At 44.1% G+C, this 26,539-nt stretch overlaps 1 protein-coding gene and 1 long non-coding RNA gene across 2 annotated transcripts in view; both read left to right on the forward strand.

Moving 5' to 3' along the window:
• The first annotated feature begins 6,237 nt into the window (after positions 1-6,237).
• Positions 6,238-15,936, forward strand: LOC306916217. The gene is made up of 4 exons (XR_013788963.1): positions 6,238-6,557; positions 11,033-11,110; positions 11,531-11,635; positions 14,409-15,936. It is a non-coding gene; the product is annotated as an uncharacterized lncRNA (long non-coding RNA).
• Positions 15,937-22,155: 6,219 nt separating this feature from the next.
• Positions 22,156-26,539, forward strand: part of LOC306916429 (calcium-activated potassium channel subunit beta-4-like) — a gene marked incomplete at both ends in the record, with an annotated part of 43,386 nt that continues 39,002 nt past the window's right edge. Inside the window, 2 exons of the mRNA XM_079494278.1 lie at positions 22,156-22,320; positions 24,832-25,002. Coding sequence (XP_079350404.1) covers positions 22,156-22,320; positions 24,832-25,002 — 336 coding nt within the window. The remainder of the gene's footprint in view (positions 22,321-24,831; positions 25,003-26,539) is intronic.

Genomic DNA, 26,539 nt, shown 5'->3' on the forward strand with positions numbered 1-26,539 from the left:
CGCTGCGACTCTCACAGCAGCTGTTGATCTGCATAGTGGCGATGGAAGGGAATAAAGGAACACAATCATTTTTAATGGAGACGATAAGTTGTGCCCTGGCACCGGTCCTTAGCTGCTGACAACTGATTTGTAGCCTACAGAGAGAGAGAGAGAGAGAGAGAGACCCACACACACAGCTACAGATATGCAGATTAATATGCATACAAATTTACAGATGCAATCTCTCTCACACCCGCGCGCACGCACGCACACACACACATCCTCTCTTTAACAGATGGAATGACAGTCACACAGATAATGGGGCTGGCATCATGCATATGAACACACTTCCTTAAAGATGCAGTCTCACATACGTAGCGGTGCAAAGAGACACATACTCTGTTACACATCGGCTAAACTTCCTCTCTTTAATATGTTCATTATTTAGATTGGTCTTGCCTTACGAATACACTTTTTTGCACTCTACTGTGCAACCACACAATTTAACCACATGAACCCCAGCGTCTGTATTTTGGGCATGTCATGATGGGCGGACATTCAGCGTAAATAGCAGCTCTACAACACACGTTGCGTGCTTGTAGATCCGCTATATTTTGCTATTGACATACAACAAAGTCAAGTCACCCGGTGTCAATAATATTGTCTAATGTAATCGTGGGCGCTACACTCCCTCTGCCAACCTGGGGAGAGCAACAGACTGACCTCGTGCTTCCTTCAATGCATGAGGAGTCCTTATCACCTAACTAACTAAAAACCACAATTTCTTTCTACTCTGTGTCTCATAGGAGGGCTGTGGGCAGTTCAGAAACCTGTCCACCAGAGTTTTTTTCTTCTTCTCTCAATATTTAGATTTTTATTATTGTGGGAATGATGGCTTCCATTTTCGCATTTGCAAATGTTCAGGAATAGAAAGGCCTGCAGTTTCTATTTGCTTGGATTCCCCATCGATGATGTCACTGGTGGACGAGCCCACGGCCCTCCCATGAGACACAGACACGGTGATCCTTTTATCCGCTGACTCAGCTGGCCATTATTTGTTTCTGGCTTGGAGATTGGCTCCTAGTTTATTATCGGTCTATATGTTTGGTTTCTTGAGGAGCGGTTGAATAATTGACCTGTTATAGTGTTTAATAACAACTTAGCCCGGCCCAGGCGTTTTAATACCAACTAAAAGAGAGTAGAGAAGAGAGAGGGCAGTGAACAGAGACAGACAGACGGGCGGACAGATAATATAATGATCTGGGGGGTGAACAGTGGTGGAAAAAGTACTCAATTGTTTTACTTATTAAGTAAAAGTATCAATACTGCAATTTTACAAGTAAAAGTCTGGAATTCTAAAATTACTTGAGTAAAAGTAAAGTAAAGTACAAACATATTGGCATCAAGACAAAATGTACCAAAAGTAGAAAGTACTCACTATGCAGAATGTCCCATTTTACATTTTCAAATGTATAAAAAATAGAAGATCTACAAGCTCACAATGCGTCGCGATGAGACGCATTGTGAGCTTGTAGATCTGCTACTGATGTAGGTAGTTACTTTACCCCACTGCAAAAATAGTGCCCAGTTGAAGCTGTGATGACCAGGGACGTGCAGAGAGTGTTACAGAGGCAGGGGCTGAAATTCCATAAAAAAGGCATTTCTGGAAGAAAATTGCCGATCTGCAAGCTCAACGTGTCGCCCTGCGACGCGTTGAGAGCTTGTAGATCTGCTATTTTCCAGGCGCGATGCAGCGATGACCTGGATTTCTAAACAAATTCTTTCAATGCAAAATGCTGCGTTCGAGATCAGGAGAGTTCCGAAAGAAAAGCAATTCTCGGGTATGGAATGGAAAGGAGGGCATTTTGCATTTCTTTCACTGTAGTAAATGCTGCATTTGATGGGGCAGTTGTTTTACAGACGGGTAAAAAGGGCAGGGGCTGAAGCCCCCTTTGATGTCTGTGTGCACGTGCAGCACGCGTGCACACACACATGTGTCTGCTTCGCATTACTTTACCTGGGTTAGCTTACGTGTTGTACTTGAAAGTTGACATTAGAATCCCTTGGTCAAATAACATTGGCGTGCAGCGTGATAAGAACTAGTGGGTTATATTGCTGGCTGCAATGCTATCCCATTCATTGGCTGAGAGGTCAGCTAGAGGCAAAAAGTGTCCGGTTGCCTAGAGACGAGGCAGCCAATCAGTACGATAGCTCGTCACTACGGCAGCCACTGAGAAAGATAGGTCGCTACTACAGCAAATGCACGGGCGTGAAAGCCAAGGCGAGAGAAAATAGACCAGCTGGTAAAAGAATTAACCTTGGCCGAATGGCCGGTAAGTTTTAGTAAATTTCAGGCTATTATAGCCCAACTTGTTGCCTTCCTGCAGAGCTCTGCCTCTTGATTGCCTCATTAAAAGTCGATTGCAGTTGTATGTCGAGAGTATTTAGTATCAGCTTGTCAATTAAAATGACATTTTGAAACGCTAAACTGAACTCCAAGGTGATGGGAGTTAAATTACTTTTTAAAACTTTAAATAATATCTGTCAAAGTGACTTTTTTGGCACGGATCAGACCAGGAGACGGTGACGGAGGAGTGCCGTTCAGAAAGAAAAGACGGAAGTATACATTTGTGGTAGTTTTACTTTACTTGAGTATTTCCAGTTTTCAATACTTTTACTTCTACTCCACTACATCTCAGAGAGAAATATTTTACCTTTACTCCACTACAATTATTTGAAAAACTTTAGTTACTAGTTACTTTGTAGCTAGATGCGTTGATTATTATTTCAAAATACAGTAACCACTTCAGCCGTGTGTGTGTGTGTGTGTGTGTGTGTGTGTGTGTGTGTGTGTGTGTGTGTGTGTGTGTGTGTGTGTGTGTGTGTGTGTGTGTGTGTGTGTGTGTGTGTGTGTGTGTGTGTGTGTGTGTGTGTGTGTGTGTGTGTGTGTGTGTGTGTTATATATATATATATATATAATGTGTATATGGCATTCGAAAAACGTTAATGAGTACTTTTGGTACTTTTACATACATTTTGATACCAGTCCCTCGATCTCTGTCCAGAGAGAGCGAGATTGAGGGACAGAGAGAGAGTAGTCTAGGGGAAAGGGAGGGACAGAGAGAGAGTAGTCTAGGGGAAAGGGAGGGACAGAGAGAGAGTAGTCTAGGGGAAAGGGAGGGACAGAGAGAGAGTAGTCTAGGGGAAAGGGAGGGACAGAGAGAGAGTAGTCTAGGGCAGTGGTTCCCAAACTGGGATGCGTGCGCCCCTTGTGGTGCGCGGGTGCCTTCTAGGGGGTGCGTGACATGAAAAGGCTAATGCTGGTGCTATGGTTTTATTTTAAATCTATTATTAATTAACATGTGCCAATATATGACAAGTATATGCAGAATAGCCTATCCTGCATATATATTCCATATTCAGGTTCATATATGTGCATGTGGATAAATAGGAAATGTATGTCTCTATATAGCTTATGCAATTTATATTTCCATGTGGGGGGGTGTGTCAGCTAGTTCCGGAGGTAACAGGGGGTGCATGGCCAAAAAGGTTTGGGAACCGCTGGTCTAGGGGAAAGGGAGGGACAGGAGAGGTGAAGTGAGAAGAGAGTGATACGAGGACATGAGGAGCGCTGACATGGCAGACTTTTTAAAGTCAAGGTTCTTTCTGTCCTATTAACTGTTTTTAGTCATCTGTCTATTTCAAGCTCTCTCTCTCTGGCTCTCTGTCTTGCAGTCATAAATGGTGCAGGAAACCATTCAAGGCACCAACCTGCTCATCGGGAGCAATTTGGTGTTCAGCAGAGTTTTGCTCAAGGACCCTTCGACTCTAACTCTGGGGGAGCCCACAGGGGTCGAACTGGGAATCCGGCTGCTCTACCCCTGAGCCACCCCCATAAGAGTGTGTGTGTGTGTGTGTGTGTGTGTGTGTGTGTGTGTGTGTGTGTGTGTGTGTGTGTGTGTGTGTGTGTGTGTGTGTGTGTGTGTGTGTGTGTGTGTGTGTGTGTGTGTGTGTGTGTGTGTGTGTGTGTGTGTGTGTGTGTGTGTGTGTGTGTGTGTGTGAGTGAATGGGTTATTTTCATCAACACCTGTTGTCTCTCCTATGGTACCACAACAATATAGCACGGAATTGTGGACAAAAGCCTTCGTTTTGGGTCTGAGAGGCTAAATCTCATCAAATGGTGGTGCGTGGCTCAAATACTGAATAAATAATGGGCCTTGATGTGAAATGTATTTAAAACCACTGGTGTTAGTAGGCTAATCGGTCTGACTATAACGGGAGGTTGGAACAATGACCTCAGTGAGGTGCTTTACTCAAGGGGAAAATATGACCCCAGGTTTTGAACCGGAAGTTATGAATGGGGAGGCATGAACTTCCACGACCAGCGACACTTTACTTATGAGCCGTGAAGTTTTCGTTTTGATCAAAAACACAATCTGGGAAAATAATCTGCGTTAAAAGGTTTCTAAAAATCCAGTCATCGTTAAAGCAGACAGAGCGAGACGTTTTCTCTTCCGCTTTGTATCGCGGTTGCCTAGCAACAGAGACCTATATTCAGCAACCGTAGAGGAGTGATCAGCTGAAGTCAATATATAACTAAAAACTTGTCTAACTCGTTCTAGGCGCTATGAACCATCTGGCCAAAAAAAAAGTATTCTTGGCAGTAACTTGGTTCATGTAAAGTAAAGACTTTGATCAACATTCAAAAGCATGTGGTTCATCTAGCCTACTAAAATAAAACCATAGCACCACCATTAGCCTTTTCATGTCGCGTTCGCGCGTCACAGTTTGGGAACCACTGATGACCTACTATAAAATAAAAGGTACACAAGTATAAAGTAAAAACAATTTCAACTAATTAGCAACAATAAACAAACACAAGCAGATCAATACAAAATAATGGCACACATGTTTAAAGTAAAACTACATCTAATTAAGGCAGCTACTGTAACTGTCAGCTCAGTTGGTTGTGCGCTTTAGACCACAAGATAGCCTACTAGGTACAATTCTTGCCACCACCCGGCGTATTCAGCGAGCCTTATTGGTACGTGTGGTAAGTAGCCTACTGGGAGCTGATGGTAGGGGTCATTGTAAGTTAAGAGAGCTGATGGTAGGGGTCATTGTAAGTTAAGAGAGCTGATGGTAGGGGTCATTGTAAGTTCTGAGAGATGATGGTAGAGATCATTGTAAGTTAAGAGAGCTGATGGTAGGGGACATTGTAAGTTCTGAGAGATGATGGTAGAGATCATTGTAAATTAAGAGAGCTGATGGTAGGGGACATTGTAAGTTCTGAGAGATGATGGTAGAGATCATTGTAAGTTAAGAGAGCTGATGGTAGGGCGTAGGGGACATTGTAAGTTCTGAGAGATGATGGTAGAGATCATTGTAAGTTAAGAGAGCTGATGGTAGGGGACATTGTAAGTTCTGAGAGATGATGGTAGGGGTCATTGTAAGTTCTGAGAGCTGATTGTAGATGTCATAAGTTCTGAGAGCTAAAGTAAAGGCTCATTCATACTCCAGTTTTAGGTGAGTAGCCACTCACCGCGGTGTAGTTTTCTAAAGTTAGAAAACTACAACATTATGTCACTCACAACAGTGAGTAACAAATAGCCTACAGCTCAGCTCACCCTGACACATCTCTCTGTTTTTACTGACCGACATCTCCTCCAGTTTAAGGAGGGAGGAGAAAGTGGAGAAGAGAGAAGTGTTCCTTCAACGCTACGGGAAACTCCCCTGTCAGGTGAAAAGGCTTAATTGGCATTGGAGGAAGCATGAGGCCAGTCCGTTGCTCTCCCCAGGTTGGCAGAGGTGTGTAACGCCCAGGATTATATTAGACAATTGACACTGGGTGGAAAAAAATTGGTTACAAAAACCATGAGATAAAAATGTAGGCCTATAAAGAAAATAAATATTAAAATAAAAATCTAAATACATCCCAGCATAAATTGATACAACAGCACCCCTGCAGCCTCAGTAGTGTAATTGCCACTGTCGGTAGCATTGTACTTGTAAATATTGGTAGTTGTGGGTTGCGTTTTTTTGGGGGCTTGTTTTTAAAGTGTAGTTATGGGCTAATGGGCTTCCTATCTCTAATCGAATCACCTCTATCACCTCCTCCACTAGGGGGCGAATGAGATTAAGGGACGACGGCGCCTGGATGCTGCACATACCAGAACCACGTTGTCACCCGGAAGTAACTGCGTGTTGTGTTGTGATTTAGCCTGGCTAGCGGTGACTGAGCATGATCAACAATACAAGAGCACTGTGGAAAAATGTCTCATAAAGGAGGTCAAATGTTTCAAATGGAGTCTTTACGGCTGTCTATAAATGAACACATGACGTCGGTGGGAGAGGAGATACTGGGCGTTTTGGAGAAACAGCAGCAGAGTGCTTTTGATGTTTGGGACGACGAGAAGCTTCATGAGTGTTTGTGTTGGAGCGCCTTAGTGCCACTGCAGAGTTGATGTGCAACCTCTTCCAGAGAGAGATGGAGACACTAGAAACTCTGCGGGAGACGGAGAGACGAGGCAAACTGCTGGACGTGATTTTACAGCCACACGTCAAACTATACAGAGCAGGTTTGTTGTTTAAGGTGCATTTCAAACACATATGTATGATTGATTACTTTATTGGAAGAAATATAAAGCAGTCAAAGTACAGTCAAAACACATCCAAATTAAGGGATAACCGAGAAAAAAAGTCCAATTTTACACATGTTTCAGGCAGTAGCTATAGTAGCTACAATAAGCTTAAAGGGGCATGGTTTACATCAGTGGTGCTCAACCAGTGGTCCGGGGACCACCAGTGGTCCTTGAGGGGGTTCCAGGTGGTCCCCAGCTAAATTATGGATTGGTAACCAATGTACCCTTATAGATGTTTAACTTTGAGAGCGTAAAATTGAAAAAAAAAATCGCTCTCAAGAGTTGAATTATTGTTAAACATCATTAATTTACTAGAAGTCTACACAATTAGAGAATATAGAAGAATTGTTATTTTGATCATTTGCCCGTTAGGCTATATCTCCTAATGGTACCACATAAACTAAACAAAATACATACATACATGGATGCACCTGGGACGTATCCTCAGTGATGTATCCCAAGGTGCTGTGCTGTGCTGTGCTGTGCTGTGCTGTGCTGTGCTGACGTGACAGCGGGATGGCGGCGCGTCTAGAACGCGAGGCTCAGCGTCTAACCAGACTTTGGAATACGGTGATCATCTCACTACTACTATTGACTCTGTGTACACAATATTGTCGTGCGTTGACATCATACAACCGACACGAACTCCTGGATATAGGACTACTTTGCACAGATGTTGTATTGGATCTCAGCCAACTACCGCTGGAGATCGTGAAGGCACCGCGGGGCAGTCCTTCAGTTCTCCCGACCGGCAGCAGCCGGAGGCGGCGTAGAGACCGCAAACAACGACGGGGGAAGCGGGGTGGGATACAGGTTAGGCTGAAGCTATACCCCCATCGGCTACCGCTACCGTCAATCTTCCTCGCCAATGTTCGATCCCTGGCGAACAAAATGGACGAGCTGCGGCTCCGAATCACTTCACAGAATAAAATGATGGACTGCAATATTTTGATTTTCACGGAAACATGGCTCAGTGACAATATCCCCAGCAGTGTGATAGAGCTTGAAGGACGCTGCGTTTTCAGAGCTGACAGAACAGCTGACTCCGGTAAGAGCAAGGGGGGCGGTCTTTGCATTTATGTAAATAAAACATGGTGCACGGACGCTACCATGGCTGTACATTCCTCCGGATGCCAATGTTAAAGTAGCACTGAAAGAGCTTCAGGCAGCTATCAGTAAGCTGCAAACAGCTCAACCCGACGCGGCTTTTGTCGTGGCCGGGGATTTCAACCGCTCAAACTTGAAAACAGTGCTACCCAAATTTCACCAACATGTCTCCTGTGCCACGAGAGGAGACAATACACTGGACCATGTTTACACAAACATTGCCAAGGCGTACAAAGCCATTCCCCACCCCCATCTGGGTCAATCAGACCATATTTCACTGTTCCTCCTCCCTTCATATTTACCTCTCATTAAACGGATAAAACCCACAGTAAGGTCAGTAAAAATATGGCCAGAGGGAGCTGAATGCTCACTCCAGCAGCAGTTCCAGCACACTGATTGGAGTATATTTTCTACCCAGGCCACTCAGGACTCCCTCACGGACATTGATCTATACACTGGCTCTGTTTTGGATTACATCAACAGATGTATAAACAATGTCACTTCACACAAGAAAATAAAAACATTCCCCAATCAGAAGCCTTGGATGAATGCTGAGGTCCGCCTACTGCTAAAGGCACGAGACGCTGCTTTTAGGGCTGGTGACACAGAGGCCTACAGCTCAGCCAGGGCTAACCTGAAGAAGGGCATCTGGAGGGCCAAATATGCCCATAAACTGCGGATAGAGGAGCACTTCAACAACTCTGACTCTCGGCGCATGTGGCAAGGCATTCAGGCACTCACAGCTTACAAACCCCATAACTCCTCCCCTTCTTCCAGCAGCTCCTCTCTGCCCGACGAGCTGAACCATTTCTACGCTCGCTTTGACCGGGACAACAAGGAGACCGCCACCAAAACCAGAGTTCCACCAGGTGACCATCCGCTCACACTCTCCACCAGTGAGGTGTACACCACACTGAGTAGGGTGAATGCACGGAAGGCTGCGGGCCCTGACGGCATTCCTGGTCGTGTATTGAGGGCATGCGCTGAGCAGCTGGCAGGAGTTTTCTGTAATATATTCAACCTCTCTCTGTCCCAGGCAGTCATTCCTGTCTGTCTCAAAACGGCTACCATCGTTCCAGTACCAAAGCATTCTACAGCAACATGCTTGAATGACTTCCGCCCTGTGGCACTCACCCCCATCATCACCAAGTGCCTCGAGAGGCTGGTACTGGCTCACCTGAAAACCTGCCTACCCCCGACCCTGGACCCTCATCAGTATGCCTACCGTCACAACAGGTCAACTGAGGATGCCATCTCCACTGCAATACACACTGCCCTGACTCACCTGGAACTCACCAACACGTATGTAAGGATGCTGTTCATCGATTTCAGCTCCGCATTCAACACCATCATCCCCTCTAAACTGGTCACCAAACTTCACCACCTTGGCATCAGCACCACACTCTGCAACTGGATTCTGGACTTTCTGACCAACAGACCCCAGTCTGTTAGGTTGGATAATCACACCTCCTCCACCCTGACACTGAACACCGGTGTACCACAAGGCTGTGTGCTTAGCCCTCTCCTCTACTCCCTCTTCACCTTTGACTGCGTTCCGGTGCATGGTTCCAACACCATTATCAAGTTCGCGGATGACACCACGGTGGTAGGCCTGATTAGGAACAACAATGAGTCGGCCTACAGGGAGGAGGTCCAGCACCTGGCGGAGTGGTGCGCTGACAATAATCTGGCTCTCAACACCACGAAGACCAAGGAGCTAATTGTGGACTATAGGAGAAAGAACCGCTGTGACCACACCCCGATCCACATCAACGGGGCGGTGGTGGAGCGGGTGTCCAGCTTCAAGTTCCTGGGTGTTCACCTCTCTGAGGACCTCTCATGGGCTCTCAACTGCTCCACCCTGTTCAAGAAGGCGCAGCAGCGTCTATATTTCCTAAGGAGACTGAGGAAGGCTCACCTTGATCACCGGATTTTGGTGAACTTTTACCGCTGCACCATTGAGAGCATTTTGACAAATTGCATCTCAGTGTGGTACAACAGCTGCACAGTGTCTGACCGGAAGGCCCTGCAACGGGTAGTAAAAACTGCCCAGTACATCATTGGCACCCAACTCCCGTCCATTGAGGATCTACAGCGCCAAAGATGTCTGCGTAGGGCGAGAGGCATCCTGAAAGACCCCTCTCACCCAAACCACAGACTCTTTGCCCTTCTTCCATCCGGGAGGCGCTATAGGACTATTGGTTCCCGCACTAGTAGGCTCAGGAACAGCTTCTTTCCTGTTGCTGTCTCCCTGCTGAACTCTGCCCCTCCTCAATGACACTGAACAACGATACCCCCTTCCTCCTACCCATCTGAACTCTCATGCTCACACCATACATACAGTAGTGGGTGGGTGTGTATATATATATGCATACTTAAGTTCTTATTTATACTTCATTGCTTATTTTCTACTTATTTTTCTATTTATTATATACCACTGTACATACTGTACATTCTGTACATTCATCAAAAAGTATATTTATTTCCATTACTGCATTACTGTATTGCATTCTGGCTGGACGCCACTGTTCATTTCATTGTCAAAGTATTTGTATACTATGTGCAGTGACAATAAATTGAATCTAATCTAATCTAATCTAATCCAAGGTCATCGGGGTTTCGGGTCTCGCAACATCATACCCCTCACTCAGGTGACCCAGCCGGGGTGATCAAGTCCCGACTTACGTCCCAGTAGCTACCCTCGATCAGTCCCATTAGGGAAAAACCAGGGCCATACAATCCGTTCCTCCTGAACTACTCTGCCGGGACTGGGAGGTACCATTCTGGTGCGTGGAAGGACTAGGCTCTGTGGGTTGACTCCTGTCCGGGCCCCTCCTACGTCTCACCAGGTCCACTCCTGCTCTCACCAGGTCAGGCCCTGTGCGTTGCACCAGACTCCCAGCACCAGGCACTTTATTCAGGAATGGTGGATTCTCGAGCCGCAACAGTTCTGCAGGCTCCACCTTGCCCTTGGTGGTCCCGCAGGCTCCGCTTGAGGCTTGAATGGCCCTCCTAAAGGCCTCACCGTGGGTTTGTTGGGCTTCTTCCTCACGGAAGACACAGGCTGGGGCGCCAACCCATACTGCTCCCGGGTGCCGTCTAATTTCCGGCTGCCACCATCAATACAGCATGGAATTGTGGACAGAATCTTATCCAAGGACAACAAAATGTTGAGAGAGGCTAAATCTAATCAAATGGTGGTCTGTGGCTCAAATTATGAATAAATAATGGGCCTTGATATGAAAAGGGTGGAAAACCACTGTTTTACATGCAACCTTCAGCTAACGGGTCATGTTATATCAAAGTCCTGCAGGTGAAGATGACTTCTCCACAACCATCCAGGACTGTTTCTGTTAAAGAGGAACCTGAAGACCACCTGGACAGTAAGTTTAATGCTCTCTCTCTCTCTCTCTCTCTAAAGATAAGAAAAAACACATGGTTGCGTTTCGTTCTAACTCGGGTAGGGGCATCTCAAAAACTAAGGCCTTTTTTGAAGACTTGCTGCATGACTATAGGTGTTGCATTTACAATTGTCTGTCGTTTGCTTTTGTAATCCGTCATTGACTTCAGTCTTTGGCACACCCCCTCAATATTGTTCTGTCGAAACTGGGCAATATACTGTACGTACATTAAATTTAACATGTCACAGTTCAGGTGATTCTAGAGCATTCCACATATATTTTGATTTAAATGCTAGATATGTACAATGTAAATTCATAGGCCAACTCTCAACCTTCACCTACCTCTCAACCTTTATAACAACACCATGTTATAAAGTCCTTTATTTTATTCCTTCGTTCCAGACCAGTGTGTGGAGTCCAGCCTGCAGGTGAACATGACTTCTCCACAACCACCCAGGACTTTCTGGGTTTCTGTTAAACAGGAACCTGAAGACCACCTGGACCCCAGTAAGTTTCATACTCTGTCAGTTTCTTCTGTTGTAGGACTATCTCCTTATCAATGTTTCAGTCATATAAAAATTAAACCCTGTTCCCACTTGCCTGAACTGCTTACAATTCAGCCATAGGCCTATATTTAATTTTGGCATCCTGTGGGAAAGTGTACAGATTTTGAATGCTGGTATATTTTGTACCATCAATCTCACATCCCTCTACCAGTCTACCTAGTCAAAATACCATACCAGTAGTGCCTAGCCCAAGATTTAGACTCTCGTGGAGGTTTTTTTCGATTCTGACGAATCTCTCAACAAGAGTCTAAGAGGCTTGTCCGGAAATTCCGGTCGTAAGTTTTACGTTTGTGCCTCAAAATCACTCTTACCTTGTACAGATGCAAAATCTAAGCTCATGTCTTGTTTGCCCCACTTGTCCGGTGTGTGTACGTTCAACAATTACACAACGTGCACGCGTAGTTACTTTTCTCAAACAGGGTTCGTTTGGGAAATACAAAGTTGCACACCGGGAGCGCACTCGCCTATTAGTCTGTATAGGCAGTGCGGTCAGCGTGCCTATATCGAACACACCGAGTGCCATACTCCTCCCGACCGATAGGGGCGCGTAGTTGAAAGCCAATGGCAAAAAAACAGCTCGGATTAAAATACCTTTTTTATTGAAAACTACGTGTGTACGTTGTGTAATTGTTGAACGTACACACACCGGACAAGTGGGGCAAACCAGACATGAGCTTAGATTTTGCATCTGTACAAGGTAAGAGTGATTTTGAGGCACAAACGTAAAACTTACGACCGGAATTTCCGGACAAGCCTCTTAGACTCTCGTTGAGAGATTCGTCAGAATCGAAAAAAACCTCTACGAGAGTCTAAACCTTGGGCTAAGTAGTGCCATGCTCTGGCTGCCGGCTGGACAGCCGTACATTACAACATCTCCAAACGGCTACTTATTTAAGTACTGTCTTTTTATGGTTTCTCATCACTAACCATTTCAAATGGAACAGCGCTCACAGACTTCACATGAACGCGCTTCTAAGGGGAATTGGAATTGGGCCAGAAAGACTGAAAGAGGAATTGAAATTTTTAGATATCTTTTAAATTAAAAAACATTAGGAAAACTACAATGAAATTGGAGCAGTGAGAGCTGAATCTCACTAGCCATCGACGGGAATGTCCCTGGTGAGATAGGTGTTTGTTTATTATTGTGATCAATTGTGTTTGATATAATTCCCATCGGGTCGCCACGGCGGATCATCTGTTTCTGTTCTCTAAATCTTCCTCAGTCACTCCTGCCACCTGCATGTCCTCTCTCACAGAATCCATAAACCTTGCGGCACAGTTTTAACTAAAACTAAGATGAGAGAACATATTACTCCAGTTTTAGCTTCACTGCATTGGCTTCCAGTTGTTTTTAGGATTGATGTTAAAATAATTTTACTTTATTTTAGTCACTACATGACTGCCCAAACCGCCCCCTCGGGTCCTCCACTGCTGGCCTGCTCGGTGTGCCTAAAAAATGGCAATTAAAAACCACTGTGCTTCACCGTGGAACAAACTCCCACTATACATTCAACAGGCAGCCTCTGTAGACATTTTTAAAACACTTCTACACTCTTGCTTTTAGTTGATCTTTTAAATACTGCATTACTGCTATTATTTTAATGTTTCATGCCTTTCTTTTCTTTTATTTTTTTCTCTATTGCTCTGTAAAGCACTTTGAGCTGCATTTCATGTCATGAAAGGTGTTATACAAATAGAACGAAAAAACATTGCATGGATGCACCTGGGACGTATGCTTGGGTATGCGGTGGTGCTGCAGGCTCCGCTTGAGGCTTGAATGGCCCTAGGCCTTACCGTGGGCTTTTGGGCCTCCTCCTCACGGAAGACACAGTCTGGGGCACCAACCCATACTGCTCCCAAATAAAGTTTTATTATTATAAACCTTGTTGCCCTTCCTCTTCTCTTGCCTGGCAGCTCCATCTTCACCACCTTTCTCCAAATGTAACTCTAATCCCTCCTCTGCACATGTCCAAACCATCTTGTTTAATCCCCAAACCATCTAACCTGGGCTGATCGTCTACTGTAGTCATTTCTGATCCTGTCATTCCTTGTCACTCCTAAAGAGAATCATAGCATCCTCAATTCTGCCACCCCCAACTCTGCCTCCTGTGTTTTTGTCAGTGCCACCGTTTCAAAGCTGTACAGCATGGCTGATCTCACTACTGTCTTATGCGTGAGTTTTATTGCCCGTAATTAAACTTCCAGGTGATGTTGTCCTTTCCCTTGTTGTGAACTTGTAGATCTGCTATTTTCACCAGGTTCGCACACAATTGCTGTTTGTGCGTGCGTGCTTGTATGTGTGTACAACTGTCTGGTCAATGGGACATTCAAAGGTAGATATTTTTGAGTGGTGTAAACCACTCCTACAACTGGCTTTTGTGTGCATAAAAAAATGACCATGGTTGCTATGTTCAAAATAATTTCTGACGTAATTAAATCACACCCGGGTGAACTGGATGACCGTAGCAACCGTGGTCATTTTCTCTGCACAAAAAAAGCCAGTTGTGAAATCACATCCAGGTGTGATTTCATTACGTCAGATCAGAGCTGATCAGGGTATATAATACCTTACCTTATTTCATTACGTCAGACATTACGTCAGACCACAGCTGATCATGCTATATAAAACCTTACACCACTCAGTTCACACGGGTGTGATTTTTTTCTCTAATTAAAACATTTATTGGTTTTCTCCTATTGTATCTTTTGCCTAGACGTCCTGCATGTCCCTGTGTATAAAGAGGGCGTTTCACCTGAACAGCAGGAGATGAGCCCCAGTCTGGTCCAGGAGGAACCAGAACCCCCACACATTAAGGATGAACAGGAGGAGCTACTTCAAAAACCAGAGGAGGCTGATAGGTCAACGTTGACATTACTAGCAGTGAAAAGTGAAGGTGATGATGAAAACATAGAGACAGAGCCTGTTGCCAGCACCTCAGCTGAACGCATGAATACACAAGCTGATGTTGATGACTGTGGAACATCACAGCCAACTAGGGATGACAAGCTCCTCTCTCCACACTGTTTTGAATCTGACATCACTGAAGACAGTGATGAGTGGGAGGAGGAGACCAGGGTGGTCAATCAGTCAGCTTTAAAAACACTGAAATCACATGTAACACAAGGAGACCGCAACAAGTTGTCCGAAGATGTGAAATCATCAAAACAAACTCACTCCACAAGTATGCACACAGGGAAGACAAGCTTACTTTGTACAGAGTGTGGCAAGGGCTTTAGTCAAAAGGGTCACCTAAAAGAACACATGATAACTCATACAGGGGAAAATCCCTTTACTTGTACAGTTTGCGGCAAAGGCTATGTTAACAAGAGTCATCTAAAATCACACATGATGACTCATACAGGGGAATGGCCCTTTACGTGTACAGTTTGTGGCAAAGGCTGTGTTCATAGGAATAGTCTAAAAACACATATGATGACTCATACAGGGGAAAGGCCCTTTATGTGTACAGTTTGTGGTCAAGGCATTACTAACACGGGTAATCTTAAAACACACATGATGACTCATACAGGGGAAAGGCCCTTTGTGTGTACAGAGTGTGGCAAGGGCTTTAGTCGTAAGCGTCACCTAAAAGAACACATGATGACTCATACAGGGGAAAGGCCCTTTACGTGTACAGTTTGTGGCAAAGGCTATGTTAAAAGGCATGATCTTAAAATACACATGATGACTCATACAGGGGAAAGGCCCTTTACGTGTACAGTTTGTGGTCAAGGCTTTGTTAACACGGGTAATCTAAAAACACATATGATGACTCATACAGGGGAAAGGCCCTTTACGTGTACAGTTTGTGGCAAAGGCTATGTTAAAAGGCATGATCTTAAAATACACATGATGACTCATACAGGGGAAAGGCCCTTTACGTGTACAGTTTGTGGTCAAGGCTTTGTTAACACGGGTAATCTAAAAACACACATGATGACTCATACAGGGGAAAGGCCCTTTACATGTACAGTTTGTGGCAAAGGCTTTGTTCGCAGGGGTCGACTACAAAAACACATGATGACTCATTGAGGGGAAAAGCCCTTTGCACTTTGTGGTGGCACTCTGTGGCAGGGGTCATACCAGGGCAATACCAGGCTACATTTCACTTAAATGTCAGAGCTTAAATCGGTATGTAAATATGACAATGAAATAATGTGATTTGTGTCGCATATATGAATGCACTTTTGTTATAGGAAGGTGTGTCCATTGTTATTTCTACGTATGCAATAAAGTTCTGACAAGCCGCACAGTCTTTGTAGATGTTCACTGTGTTGACTTGTTTTTTGGACTGTCAAATGAACAGTACAGTATGTCCACGTAATGTTTTGCGCAACTCATTTTTGTTTTTACTCCAGAAGGTGCTCTTCGCTAACATATGACTCACCATTTCACTCTCTGTCACACAGAGATCCAGGAGGTCGCGTGATCACAAGATTTCCTCTATCTTCCTGTTTATTTTTCAGGGGGGGGGGGGGGGTGCCTGCATTTCGCCTCTCGTCTTCTCCTATTTTTTGCCAGACAGGCTATTTTCTAGGGAACGATCGGGGGATAGATCGTACTGGATATACATATTTAGCTCTGCCCCTTTTTTTAACATTCAACCACTTGAACCATAGCATCCCTATTCCGAGGATAACTTTAACACCATTTATTTACATTATGCTATATACAGCACCAGCTCAGTGGCCTTGTGGTTAGAGTGTCCGCCCTGAGACTGGGAGGTTGGGGTTCAATCCCTGGCCGGGTCATACCAAAAGACTAAAAATGGGACCCAGTGCCTCCCTGCTTGACACTCAGCATCAAGGGTTGGATTGGGGGTAAGTCCCTGCGACATACTAGTGTCATGTCCAGGGGTGTACTTGTACATCAAGCTGCCTCAGGGCCTCATGGCTTGGCAAGGCTACTATATACAGCACCTTTAAAGACTGGTGCTATATTGCACCATTTGACGATTGGTGCTATATAGCACCAAAAACAGTTCCCCTATGATTACGAGTAAAGAACCACTGAAGAACTGATTTTTTTTCTTCATAGATCTATATCTAAACTCAGCAACAAAAGTTCGAAAACTTAACTTCTCCATTTAATAATACCAATTGGTATTGTATTTTATATAATTTTAATCGATTAGTCACCTTTACAACGAGGTATAGATTGTAAGGATCGGGTGTTCGTGGAATGAGCAACACCTAAACGTGTGGGTAGCACCTTTAAAATGTCCAAAATGTTGCTTAGTGGATTGGATAATTGCACTCTCACACAGTAATAAGGAAAAAACAACATATATTGGCACATTTTTACACTTTCACACTATTAATTTTACACTCAATTGCAGGTGGAAGATCCAAAAGCAGCTGCAACAGCTTGGCATGGTATGGGGCAGTATCTCTCTCACAGGAAAGACAGAACTTGAGGTTGTCATCATTGAAGGCAATCTCAAATGCAGTGAGATATCGGGATGAGATTCTGGAGCCAGTGGCGATCCCATATCTTCAGAATCTGGGACCCAAACGCCATCCTCCAAGATGACAACGCTCGCCCCTACAGAGCCAGAATCATCACAGAGTAGCCTACCTCCAGAATTTGGGAGTAGGATGGAATGGCTTGCCGCGAGTCCAGACCTCAACCCATTTGAACACTTGTGGGATCAGTTTGGACGTGCTGTACGTGCTAGAGTGACCAACAGAACCACGTTGGATGACTTGCAACAAAACATGGTTGAGGAATGGGATGCCATCCCACAACAAAATTTGATGACCAGCATGGTGCCAAGCTGTTGCAGCTGCTTTTGGATCTTCCACCCGCTATACTGAGTTTCCTAACACGGAGTGTAAAATTAATAAAGTGTAAACACTTTTTTAGATAGTTAGTAGGCCATGCATGGCCTTGTGTGCAAAGCGCAAGTTGGCAGGTCGACAGCATTTCTAGTTAGTGCAGCCACGTCTGGCAGTCGGCGAAAACTTCTCAACAGGTCCAAAAATGAAAGCCCGGCCCTACCTAGGCCCTCATCGAACCCTGTTCACTCAAGACTGCCCCCACTGGCACCCTTAGATCTCCATATATGGAGCTGACCTGTTCTGACATTCCATATGTTGATCTGACCTCATCAAATTATGTACACTCAAGACACACCATATATCGCCAGACCTCATCAAACCCGATACACTCAAGACACTGCCCCTGCTGCCACCCTTAGAACTCCATATACATGTATGGAGCTGACCTGTTCTGACTTGTTGATCTTACCTCATCAAACCCTGTACACTCAAGACACGCTCCATATATGGCTAGTACAGAATTCATTCCATAATGTTGATCTGACCCCCCATGCCAACGCGCCAGCGCTCGCCCAGCACTAGTCTGCCGTCACCCAGGCGGATGCGTGCATGCGACCTCGCCCTTTCGGGCGTCTTACTGGTTATGTACTGTACATTTGAAAACTTTAAATGAGACATTCTGCATAATGAGTGCTTTTACAATTTAGGCATTTAGCAGACGCTCTTAATCCAGAGCGATTTACATTAAGCACGAACTTTAAGTACATTTTGATGCCAATACTTGAATTCCAGACTTTTAACTTGTAACAGCAGTATTACTTAACGTACAAAATGTGAGTACCTTTTCCACCACTGGGTAAGAAGACCAACTGTGATCTATTGTCTAATTTGCTCCATTTATCCTCAGACTGTTGTACACAGAGCCAGCCTGCAAGGCCACACATTTACTCTATCTCAGCATCCTTCTCTCTCTCTCCCTCTCTCCCTCTCTCTCTCTCTCTCTCTCTCTCTCTCTCTCTCTCTCTCTCTCACACACACACACACACACACACACACACACACACACACACACACACACACACACACACACACACACACACACACACACGCTCTTGCTTCTGTCTGATTTACATTCATGCCAAATCTCTTTCCTTGATCTGTCTCTCCGTCTCTCTCTCTCTCCCCCTCATCCCATCCTTCCTCTCTTTCTCTCCCAATCCTTCCATCTCTCTCACTCTGCTGTATAGTCAGAACAGAGCTGCATGGGGCGAGCAATTGATTTAGAGTTTGAACAATTGATTCGTTAAGCAATTTATTACAGCCATGTATCGAGCGGCCTGAAATTATGCGACGCGATATCCTTTCCACAACTATAGGACTAAAGTCCCAGATGAACGATGCATCTGGAACGTAATTCGGTGATCTTCATTCGGAGACAACTTTTATATACGAATCTAATTACACACAACGATGTACTTTATTATTTTGTACTATAATCTGCTGGTCTATGTGATTTTCTATCAATCTGCTGGGCTATGTGTTTTTCTATCTTTAAGAAGCCATTGAGTTATTTTCCACGTTCATGATATTGTGGTGCAGGCTATTGGTGTGAATCTATGAATACCAAACGAGTCTCCCCTTTGCCAACTTGCCCCGGCGTACAGTCGGTGGAACTGCGTGGCCTGGTATTCCTAAAGTAACCTAAGTAAATGATGCTTAAACGGTTAAATCTAACCTGAATCCTAACCTTAACCTCAGTAAAACTATGCCTAAGCCTAACCCAACCCCAGTAAAACTATGCCTAACACTAAACTTTTTTTGTACTTTTACTCAAGTACATTTAGAATTCTGGACTTTTATTTAGTAAAAAAAAAAAATACTGCAGTATTGATACTTTTACAAATTCGTAAAAAAATTAAAAAAATGTATTAAAAAAATGTAAAAATTGCGAGTACTTTTTCCTCCACTATCAGTGATTGAGAAGCCCACCAAGGCTCACCTAGGCTGATTGAGTGATTGGCACTCAGAATGTTTGTGCCAGCTGGGGAGTGTGGAAGAACAACGGAGAAAAGAACACTGCTTCTTTCACCTGACAAATATTACTATGTAATCATTTCTTGTTTCAATCTAAATTTCCCATCATCCACTGGGCCAAGCAAAGTGGTCTGATCATCTTCTTCTCCCGTTGAGTGCACCAGTATGATCGGTACGCCTGAAATTCATCCAGTAAGAAAGGTTTAACACGTTATTGTTTCTGTAATTAATTAACCAGTTACCAGCCCTATTTGATATATAACACTGGAAGAAGTTAACTTTATTTCTATTTGAGGATTATTGATTTTCCTTGAAGGACGGACGGAATTTGCGGAGGAGTTTAAAGGACGGTTAGACTTACCACTACTTACCCATAATGTGGCAATTGACCTTATGCACACCACTGCCATCTTGCCAGCAAGGTGTTAACTATAGTGCAACTTCCCATAGAACACCAAAGTCCTGACGTCACTGTCAGTAGAGGGCGTCAATCCACAGGTTCGTCTACTTTTTATTTGCATTGTAATCTCCATAGGGGGATTTTAGATCGCCTCATATAAGAACTGTGTTTGAAAAATAAAGCGATCACCCCGGCCTTTTCACTCATATGGATATGAAGCATCGACTGAAGGTGGAAATGTACAAATATACCCAAAGAGTAACAAAAAAGCGTTAGAAACGAGTGAAACAACCCAGAGACTACATTTCCGGTATAGGCGGGTGGCTGCATCTGCCCGTCGCACAACAGAAACTGAATGTTAATTACGTTTATTTTTATTTTATTGATATTTAATGTCTCGTGGTTAGTACGAGTCGAGTCACCAGCTGAGCTTACGTCAACGAGGAATCTCAGGAACGCAATGTGTTTACAGCTGGGCGTGACGTATATTAGCAGTGACATTGCCTTCATGTTTCAAGGCTTTTGCGGCCACATTAATTCCATTTTCTCCAGAAACTGGCTGTATCAAATATGAATGGACATCATTAACGACGCACAGCCACTCCCCTGACAGAAAGGCCGGGGTGGTCGGTTTATTTTTCAAACACTTATATGAAGCGACCTAAAATCGCCCTATGGGGATCTCAATGCAACTAAAAAATACATGAACCTGTGTATAGGCGCCCTCTACTGAAAGTGACGTCAGAATTCGGTGCTCTATAGACAGCCAAACAAACTCACCAACATTGCAGCTGTACGGAAAGCTTGAATTATCCTCTTTCAATCTGTAAAGTTTTAGTTTCATAAAAATCCACCTTAGACATGTTATGAGCTACTTTGTAATTTTTGATTATTATTATTACAAAGTTAGTTGAGCTTATAGGACTAGATATTACAATCCCTTAGATAATCAGAACTTGGCATCGAGTGGGGTGTGAACATACATCAATCTCTTCAGCCCTATTATTTCGGCCATTTGAAAATAGCCGATTCACAAGCCTGCAATGCAGAGCACTGAAGATCTTCTATTTTCTTTTATTATAGGCCTACATTTGAAAACTTGTGAAATGGGACATTCTGCATAAAGAGTACTTTTAGTTTTCGTACTTTGAGTAGACTACATTTTTATATCAATACGTTTGTACTTTTACTCAAGATAATGTTAAATTCCGGACTTTTACTTGTAACAGAGCATTTCTACATAGCAATATTGATACATTTACTAAAGTAAAACAAATGTGAGTAGGGGCCTACTTTTTCCACCACTACCATGATGCAAACATGCTGCAAGCATGCTACTCTACCTAGCTGTAAATAACAAACATAATTCATGTTGGTGATTATATAAAAGGTATTATCATATTAATTTATCATTGTTATTTAAGTTCACTCTGTATATCCATGGGCATATATAGCATGATGATGCCATTACAAAACATGGGCTACATGGAAGAAATGTGTTTAATAAAACGAAATTAACTGCTAGAAGGTCCTAAATTAACTTAATTAAGCAGTCATCGTCTCTGTGTCATGTTGTTCTTTCTACATTTTACAGAGTATAGAGATCAACTACTATACAATCAAATAAATCTGTATACAAGATAATTTCACATTTCAGAGACGGAGAGGGAGGGAAATACTAAATTAACTGTTAACTACATTAACAAAATTCGCGGGGGCGAGTTGGTAAAGGGCGCTCCATCCTGTGTGTGTGTGTGTGTGTGTGTGTGTGTGAGAGAGTGTGTGCGCGTCCGCGCGCGTGCGTCACTGTGTGAGTGAGTGTGTACTGTGTATGTGTGTGCGCAGAAGGGAGGGGAGTATAGGAGGCTGGACTCGGAGTCAGAACAGCTGCTTTAAAACAAGTTGATGAGAGAGATGAAAGGACAGGGGGAAGAGGAGGGATAGGCTACTCAGAGAGAGAGAGAGAGAGAGAGGGGAAGTTTTAGGATGAAACGACAGACAGATGGCAGCAGTACAGTACCGTAGCCTAACATATTTAGCGCCCCAGTTTTTCCTCCTCCTTTAAACCAACTCTGAAGTCGTTTTTTCATTCATAGTTGTCACACTTGACTTTGCAGACTCCTGGCTGTTCTGTCCTATACTGTCCCTCCCTCCGGGGGCGGCTCTTCTCTCCTCTCCTCCGCCTCGACCGCCTCATGCATACCGTTTCGTTGGACTGACAGCCGGTAAAGGAGAGTCCGGTCGTTATGGGGAAGACCAGGGTGTCTTACGAGTACTCGGAAGCCGAGGACAAGAGCATTCGGCTGGGCTTGTTCCTGATCGCCTGTGGCATCCTCAGCCTCTTCATCCTGGGCTTCTGCTGGCTGAGTCCAACTCTGCAGAGCCTGCAGAGCAACCCGACCAACTGCACGGTAAATAAATACAGTATGGTTGGTTCAGAGACAAATTTAGCCCCCTTTCGGGACCCTTAAGGTTACCTTTTCTGTATATTTGGGTCGTCGGTAGGCAGTAAGTGTGTACACTGTACACTACAGCAGTGGTTCCCAAACTTTTTAGCTTCTTAAGTTAAGCCAGCCATGAAGGATATGGTTCACATTCACAAGACGCTCGATTATGAGGGTTACAGTTACATGTGTTCCAAACGAGGAATTTAGACGTTTATTGCCCGCCGCCGGGGCCCAAACTATTGTGAAAATAGCTGATCTACAAGCTCACAACGGCTATACAAGACGTCATGGAATTACTGAAATAATGATACGAATAATAATAGGATAATTTTGATAATTTTTTATTTTATTTTTTGCTTTTTTATTTTTACGTTTTAATGTTTTTTTTTGTAGGAAACAAAACAAAAACAAAGGGACCCATACAAATGTGTCTGCGACCCACATATGGGTCACGACCCAATGTTTGGGAAACGAAGTGGTGTAGAGGTTTTGTAATCTTCAACTTTTATATATATAAAAAATAAACCCAATTTCCCCAAGCTAAATGCAATTTGAGTCTTAATGATAAAGATGAAAATCGTAACCTAATTTTGTGTCAGCTAGCATTAGGAACAGGTTTTGTACCCTAGGCCTATAGCCTATAGGGGATTTAGATTTTGTGCTGTGAAGTAGGGAGGGAGTATATAGGGACCACCATTGCAGTTTTATGATGCAACAAGTGAAGCAGTAAAGACTAATAAGTGTAGTCTATTCATTTTCTTTACTTGTAAAACTGTGATGTGACAATTAAGTTGATTCTGATTCATGGTCTGTTCTATAGCCTTGGATCAAGACTATCATAGATGACCTTTGCTTCTACGACCGCAAAATTCAGACTCGATAAAATACATCTATGATAGTCTTGATCTAGCCTTCGATTAAGACTCTCTGTATTTTATCAATTGTGACATTTTCATATCTACGAGAGTCTTCTAGTGCTCTTCTCCATGTGGTCACTGCATGGGCACCAGTAGAGAATACCAAACGACTTTACCAACTTGCCCCGGGCGTACAGCCGGCGGAACTGTGCCGCCTGGCGCCTGCATGGTATTCCTAAAGTAACCTAAGTAAATTATGCTTAAACGGTTAAACCTAACCTTATTCCTAACCTTAACCTCAGTAAAACTATGCCTAAACCTAAACTTAACCCCAGTAAAACTATGCCTAACCCTAAACATATTTCTAACCTTATTCTCAGTAAAACAAAATAAAGAATACAAGAATACAAGAACCGTCGGACCAGGCCTGGGCTGTGGCTCAGCGGTCCAGGCACCCAGACAACCCCCCCCCCCCCCCCCCCCCCGGCGCGCGCGATCGCCGGTGAACGTAGCCCAAATGGACTGTTTTTGGCTTATAAACAGTGCAGCGGGGCACTTGCATGCGATGTCGCGATTGTAATCAGAGCAACAGTTGTAGTTGTGATTTGTGCACGTACCTGGCTGTCGGGACTCGAAATTGGGAAAGCCCACTGCACAATCTCTGTCGAGGGGCGAGACGGTTTAGGGGCGACCGTACCTGATACCCCAGTAGAGCCCGCAAGGCCGATTCTGTTGGAAGTTCTCAACGGCGGTATAGTGAGGGGGCGCATCTGGTGAAAGCCAGAATTACGCTCAATGTAAACGGGAAGTAAAGTAAACGAAGGGTGAAAATAGCATTCGGCCACAGACGGGATTAAAACACTTCTTTATTGAAAAACTACGGAGTAACATTGCACAAGCACCCCATAGGACTCTTTAACATTTATTTTGCATTTGTACATGTTCGGAGCCCTGCAGGCTCAACCGATGTCCCTGCAGTGACCACAGGTGGGAGAGCACCAACACTCGTAGATATGAAAATGTACAAATCGATCAAATAAATCTACGATAGTCTTGATCCAAGGCTAGATCTGTTCCATTGTAAGCCAAGCTATAGGGTGTGCCAATATATCGATATCGCGATACATCGTGATACTTCCTCCCGCGATATATTGTATCGTTCTCCCAATATCGTGATCTTCATTCGTTTTTACTAGTAGTAGGCTACCCAATGTTGTGGACAGACAAGACGTCAGTGTTTTACTGTTTGGAGGAGGTAAGATTAATGTACTTATTGGCCAGTTTGCGAATCTTGTAAGATTTTGGAATACATTCATAATTCCATATTTTTGCCTTTTATGGTTATTTTTTCATTTTCCGTTACAGATATCGTGATATATTGCTGATGAAATCTCTTGCAATATATTGAATATCGCAATATATCGAATATCGTGATATTATCATTATCAAGGGGCTAATATCGCCACGGATATCGTATCGTGAGGTACCCATATCATCCCACCCTACACGTTTAAGGCCATTAATTAGGTTTGTGTGTGTCTGTAAGAAAATGGTACTATTGTTCATTTTGTGTACAGAGAAGTTCAGAACATCTCCTCTCCTCTCCTCTGCTCTCCAGGTGGTGTCTGTCCTTCGCCCAGAGGAGATGTTTGAGTGCGTGTTCACGTGCGGTACGGACTGTAAGGGAACCTCCCTCTACCCGTGTCTGCAGATCTTTGTCAACAACTCTGAGTCCAACACTGTGGCCCTGCTGCACTTTGATGAACACCAGCTGGTCCTCAACCCAAAGGTAAAGGCAACAATTAGTATGATTATTGTTGCCCCCCCCCCCCCCCCCCCCCCAACAATAATTGGAGAGGAGACATTTTAGAAAATATTCAATCTACATTGGAGGGCAACAGCCAGAGGGCTATGTCTATTTTTGATGTCCTTGGCATGGAACTATAATGGTGCATTTATATAGCGCTTTTATCCAAAGCACTTTACATAGTACATTCACCCATTCAGACACACACATTTACACGCCGATGGCAGAGGAAACCATGCGAGGCACCAACCTGCTCGTCAGGAGAAATTAGGGGTTCGGTGTCTTGCTCAAGGACACTTCGACACTAACTCTGGGGGAGGCCCGGGAGGGATCGAACCGGGCCATCCGGCCACTCTACCCCTGAGCCTCTGCTGCCCCTTTTGGGAACCCCTGGCCTTTTAATTCAGATATTGTTGTGATTGGAGAGTGTAAACAACAACACTATTGTGCACCAGCAGCACCACATCACCTCACCGCAGCACCTGAACCTCAGAACTACTTCACACATCATCGTCACGCCTCCTCTATTTTTGAGGGGCGCTAGCCCCGCCAATATTCAGCTATTAGTGTCAATACCACAATACCAGGCGGCGGCGGCGGTGGGTTAGGGTTAGAGTGGCTGGATGGTAACCACAAGGTTGCCAGTTCGAACCCGGGCTCCCCCAGAGTTAGTGTCGAAGTGTCCTTGAGCAAGACACTGAACCCCTAATTGCTCCTGATGTGCTGGTTGGTGCCTTGCATGGTTTCCGCCACCATTGGTGTATGAATGTGTGTGTGAATGGGTGAATGTAATGCACATGTAATCACATCTATGTAAAGCACCTTGGATAAAGGCACTATATAAATGTACCATTTACCAGACAGTAGGCTACAACAATAATGTCCACCGTAGGCCTACAAATCGATACCGAACAAACTTTAATGGTCTGGCGGAGCTGCTCAGCTGCTGCATGGGAGTTCACAGTGATGGTGGAACACGTCAGATTCTTCAGACAAGAAATAAAAGATAACGCTAACAATGGCGAAATCATTTTCTATTAGGCCTACCTATTATTAGTAGGCCTAGTAGTTAATTTCATATGAGTGAATTGTTTAATGTATTGTCTATATTTTGGTTATTAATATTTTGGTACTTGCTATAGCTTATGCACACATGTAAGCGAACCAACTTGGGAGTGCGTGCGTGCAGCGGAACAGCATTGATTTGATTGATTGATTTATTAACAGTATGCAGAATACAGTAGTAACAGTACATTTCCAAATAAAGCACAACTCACTGCGGACTCCCGAGTACACTATATTTTCGCGACCGTCTCCCCCGGCGAGAATATGTCGGGGAATGTAAAAAAACGTTTAGTGTGACCAGTCTCAAGAGAAATAAACGGCAAGAATGTATTCAATTTTAATCGGATAGTCTGACATAGTAGTCGTGAACGATAATAAAAAATGTTAAAAAATCGCGCAGTGCGTACAGTCCTATACGCAAACATTAAATTCCCATTGACAATGAATGGACAAT

Source organism: Electrona antarctica (genome assembly GCF_951216825.1).
Source record: "Electrona antarctica genome assembly, chromosome: 23".
Taxonomy (NCBI): domain Eukaryota; kingdom Metazoa; phylum Chordata; class Actinopteri; order Myctophiformes; family Myctophidae; genus Electrona; species Electrona antarctica.